At 43.4% G+C, this 4,438-nt stretch overlaps 2 protein-coding genes across 4 annotated transcripts in view; one reads left to right on the top strand and one right to left on the bottom strand.

Moving 5' to 3' along the window:
• Nfs1 (NFS1 cysteine desulfurase) overlaps positions 1-36 on the bottom strand; it is a 24,143-nt gene extending 24,107 nt beyond the window's left edge. The window contains exon 1 of one of the 2 annotated variants that reach the window (XM_015481218.2): positions 20-36. The gene's annotated coding sequence lies outside the window, so the exon portion shown is untranslated. The remainder of the gene's footprint in view (positions 1-19) is intronic. The other variant, XM_015481210.2, reaches the window with a different exon arrangement.
• Romo1 (reactive oxygen species modulator 1) lies at positions 10-1,894 on the top strand. 2 transcript variants are annotated; one of them, XM_015481192.2, is made up of 3 exons: positions 10-115; positions 306-436; positions 1,701-1,894. In XM_015481192.2, the coding sequence occupies exons 2-3, from the start codon at positions 306-308 to the stop codon at positions 1,807-1,809; spliced, it is 240 nt and encodes a 79-aa protein (XP_015336678.1). In that variant the 5' UTR covers positions 10-115; the 3' UTR covers positions 1,810-1,894. The 2 variants fall into 2 exon arrangements, with proteins under 2 accessions (XP_015336678.1, XP_015336687.1); XM_015481201.2 differs by having other exon boundaries at positions 64-115; positions 289-436.
• Positions 1,895-4,438: the final 2,544 nt, after the last annotated feature.

The raw sequence follows: 4,438 nt of genomic DNA, 5'->3' as shown, positions 1-4,438 counted from the left end.
CCCGGGCTCCCGGAAGTACTGCCTCGCGCTCCGGAAGCGATCCCCCGGATGCGAACGCCCTCCGTCCGGTTTTCCGTGTGAGACGTAGAGCCGAGCGACAAAGGCCACGAACGAGGTGAGGTTGGGGTGGCCCGAGCCGGGCTCCGTCGCGCGGCGTCGGGTCTGGAATGCGAAGAGGGTGGTGGAATAGGGCAAGAGGCTGTTCCTTCACTAATTTTCCTGAACCCCTTGGGCTGGCTCCCCACTCCGCCCGGCTTCTGGGCTGTCCGCTGGGCCCGCACTTCCCAGTCCCTCACACTCCGCAGATGCCGGTGGCCGTGGGTCCCTACGGGCAGTCCCAGCCAAGCTGCTTCGACCGCGTGAAGATGGGCTTTGTCATGGGTTGTGCCGTGGGCATGGCGGCCGGAGCGCTCTTTGGCACCTTTTCCTGTCTCAGGTGAGGGACGCAGTTGTTGAACTTTGGGAGGGACTTCACTGCTTGCTCGATTGCATCCTGAATACAGCCTGATTCGGGCTGGGAGCGCAGTGCAGAGCCCTACAAATTGTTTCTGCCCCTACTTTCATTTGTTCAGTGACGTGAGGCAAATTGGAGTTGTAGTTTCATCAAGTGTAGATGAAAACAGTACCACCACGTTTGTAAGAATCAAGTCAGCACGCATTGTGTAGAATCTGGCACATAGCAAGGGCTTAGTAAATAATTATTACTGCTGTTGCTGCTATTTTTATATCCAGTTGCACAAAATGAAAATTGTTGAGGTGTTTGCCCTGGGAATGAGATGTAGAGATGAAGTATATAACACTGTACACTTGGAAGGTCATTTTCTCATTTGGGCAGTGTTATTCCCGTGTTTCCAGATTATAAATTACAATATACTGAGCAATACCATATTTAACAAACCAGTTCTGTTGGCCAGGTGTGGTGGCGCTAGCCTGTAATCCCAGCAGCTTGGGAGGCTGAGACAGGAGGATCTGAAGTTCCAGGCCAACCTCAGCAATTTAGCCAGACCCTGTCTAAAAGTAAAAAACAATTGGGGCTGGGGATGTGGCTCAGTGGTTAACTCCCTCTGAGTTCCTTCAATCTCTGGTACCCCCCCCCCCAAAAAAAAATTGTGTTTTGATGCCCATTTTATGGTTTTTTGACACAGCCTATAAAATCACAAAGCTGGTTCTTGAACCCATGATCAACTCCAAAATCATCAATACCAAAAACCAACTAAGACAAATATCTATTCGATGACACTCAGGAGGCAAAACCAACTGTAAAAACTGCTTTCACATCAGGAGTGACAGTGACCCCTATAGTCCCACACTCAAAGGACTGAGGCAGGAGAATTGCAAATTCAAGAACCAGCCTCTCTCCAACTTAGCAAGATCCTGTCTTAAAAAAATAAAAGAGGGTGGGAGTATAGTGCAGTAAGATATCCCTATCATTCATTCCCCAGTGCCACCATACACTTGACACTATCTCCTATCTCCCACAAATTGAAAGCAGTTGATATGACATTCTATTGAATTTCCTACAGACCCTGATTAATCTTTTTTTCATTACCCATATGGGAAAAGGTAAAATTTCGCAGTACCAAGTGATATAAAGGAATTGCTAGATTTTAGTAGTGCTTAATTCATAATTATTACAAGTGCAGATTGGAAAAAGAAAGTATTTTTGTTCCCAAATGGCCCCATCTTGGTTTCCTCCTCAGGATCGGAATGCGGGGTCGGGAGCTGATGGGCGGCATTGGGAAAACTATGATGCAGAGTGGCGGCACATTTGGCACATTCATGGCCATCGGAATGGGCATACGATGCTAACCAGGACAGTGGTTGCCCACTACATCTACATCTTCCTATCCACCCTGGCCCTTGTACCATAATAAAACAAAGTCTTTTCTTCTCATTTTCAGTCTATTATTATCCAACTTGGCCAAAGATTTTGTAGAGTAAAAACAGGTAGGCTAATGAGTAGAATTGCTGTTTACAGGGCATGGATTAGATATCCAAAATTGGAAACTTGGGGATGCCTGATACCCTCCATATACTCTACTAAACTTTTTTTAATAACTTTATTATTTATTTTTTATGTGGTGCTGAGGATCGAACCCAGGGCCTTCAACATGCGAGGTGAGCGCTCTACCCCTGAGCCATAACTCCAGCCATCTACTAAAACTTTCAATTCAACCTTGTAAATTTGATGTTTTTGTAACAGTTTGTGAGGTTAAACACTGTAAAGCCTATGTTTCCTCAATATAACACACTGCAAAAAGTTTTTATTTTTTTTGTGGTACTGGTATTGAACACAGTAGTTCTCAACCACTGATAACATACCCAGTTTGTTTTTTTTGATACAGGGCATTGCATTGCTTAACCCCTGAGCCACATCCCCAGCCCTTTTTATATATTGAGACAGGGTCTGACAGAGTTGCTGAGGCTGGCTTTAAACTTCTGATTCTCCTAACTCATCCTCCCAGACTGCTGAGACTACATGCATGCACCACCACACCCAGGCTTATTTTTTGTTTGGTACTGGGGATTGAAACCAGGGGGCACTTTACCACAGAGCTACATCCTCAGCCTTTTTCTTTAAAAGACACACTCATATAGGTGCTAGGACTAGCCTTGAACTTGCAATCTTCCTTCCACAAAATTGCTGGGCTTACATTACAGGCACATGCCACCATGGCTGGCAAAGAAAGAATTTTTTTTTCCTTTAAATTGTTTTTAGTTGTTGATGGACCTTTATTTGCTTGTTTATATGTGGTACTGGGAATCCAACGCAGTGCCTCACAGGCAAGCACTCTGCAGCTGAGCTACAAGAGTTGTACTCCAGTCCTCCCAAAGGATTCTAATAACTTATCCTATTCCCACCTGAAATTGATCTTGCTTGATCAGAAAAGAACACCTTATACAATGAAAAAGAAAAAAAAAAAAACATCTGAAATATCACTTTTCTACCTTAAGTGGCTAAATCCCAGATAACATCCTAACCAGGCCTCAATGATGTCAACTATAACCTGATCCTCCACAAAATTCTTTTTCTTGAAATAACATTGGGATTACAGGCTTGAACTTGGCTTCCCCTTGAACTTTTGATCCTCCTGTCTCAGCCCCATTACTGTCTGAGATTACCACAATAGGCACCACCCCTTAACTACTTGTTCAATCAAAGGCCTGGGTTCATTCCCCAGTACCACCACCTACCTGTCCCCATTCAACAGAGAAAAAAATGTATGGGAGACATAGGTCAATCAGCTTTTAAAGCATACATTTCTTAAAATGACATAGTGTGTCAGGAGTTGATGACTTCAATCTAATTCGGTGGCAATTTTTAACTTCTTTCTATGCATCAAAGTTAGAGGCAGAGGTTCAAAGCCTGCCTCAGCAATGCTAAGGTGCTAGCCAATTCAGTCAGACCCTGTCTCTAAATAAAAAACAAATACAAAATAGGGCTGGGGATGTGCCAAGGGGGGGAAAAAAGTTCAAAAACTAAACCATTATATTATGTGGTAGTACTAGGGATGGAACCCAAAGACTTCCTTTAGGAAAATGCATCACCACTGAACAGTATTTTTTAATCTTTTGGTCTACAGTGGGGATTGAATTCCAGAGGCTGGCCTGGAACTTGCAGTTCTCCTGCCTCCCCCAATCACTGGAATTACAAGTGTGTACCACCACACACCAACTCTTCCTTGAATTTTGAGAAGGGTTTACTAAGTTGTCCAGGTAGCTTCAAATCTGTGTTCCTTCGGCCTGAGCCTCCTGAGTAGGTATCATTACAGTTATGCTCAACTGCCCAGTCCCCATCATAGTTATCCATTATAAACTGAATTTTTCTGTGGTTCACCGGTGGACAACTTTGAAAACTACAAAAATACATTTACTGTCATAGTTCCCTATAAAGGAATGACAATAAACTTCATAGGACATGGTATAGAAATGGGAGAAAAACTTCAAGGGGGCTGGGGTTGTGGCTCAGCAGAACACTCCCCTAACACATGAAGGGCCCTGGCTTCAATCCTCAGCACAGGTGTCCTACTATGGTTATCAGGAGATTCTTTGAGAGAAAAAAATATATTGAAAGAATGTGTCCCTGCCCCCAAAACACTGGAACCTGCTATTGATTTGAATTTTTTCTGTTAAATAGAACCGTGAAGATTTGTCCACCAAGATGGCCAGACAATAGACAACATAAAAACCAGCCAGGTTGAGGAGAAGGTCTCAGTAAACTTGCTTGATTTTCTCTCATTTTGATACATGGACTTAAAAGTACAATGCTAGGTTAGAGTAATGATGCTGAGAAGGAACTGACAGGGACTGTATAAGGGTACGAATTTCCCCAGACTACACATTAAGAATCATTTCACCACTAGAAGTCAAACAAGCTTTTACCCTATTCTTCAGATTCTATGACTTTACAATACTTGAAAAATAAAGATTTCTTATG

This window comes from Marmota marmota, unplaced genomic scaffold (assembly GCF_001458135.2).
Source record: "Marmota marmota marmota unplaced genomic scaffold, marMar, whole genome shotgun sequence".
Classification (NCBI taxonomy): Eukaryota; Metazoa; Chordata; class Mammalia; order Rodentia; family Sciuridae; genus Marmota; species Marmota marmota.
The sequence above is the reverse complement of the archived record's forward strand: the minus strand, read 5'-3'. Positions and strand labels throughout refer to the sequence as shown.

What these genes read in the sequence shown, in the direction of transcription:
- Romo1 (XM_015481192.2), top strand. Translation starts at nt 306, where the DNA reads ATGCCGGTGGCCGTGGGTCCCTACGGGCAGTCCCAGCCAAGCTGCTTC. An exon ending in GGCACCTTTTCCTGTCTCAG is followed by an intron (nt 437 to 1,700) that starts GTGAGGGACGCA and finishes TTTCCTCCTCAG; the next exon opens with GATCGGAATGCGGGGTCGGG.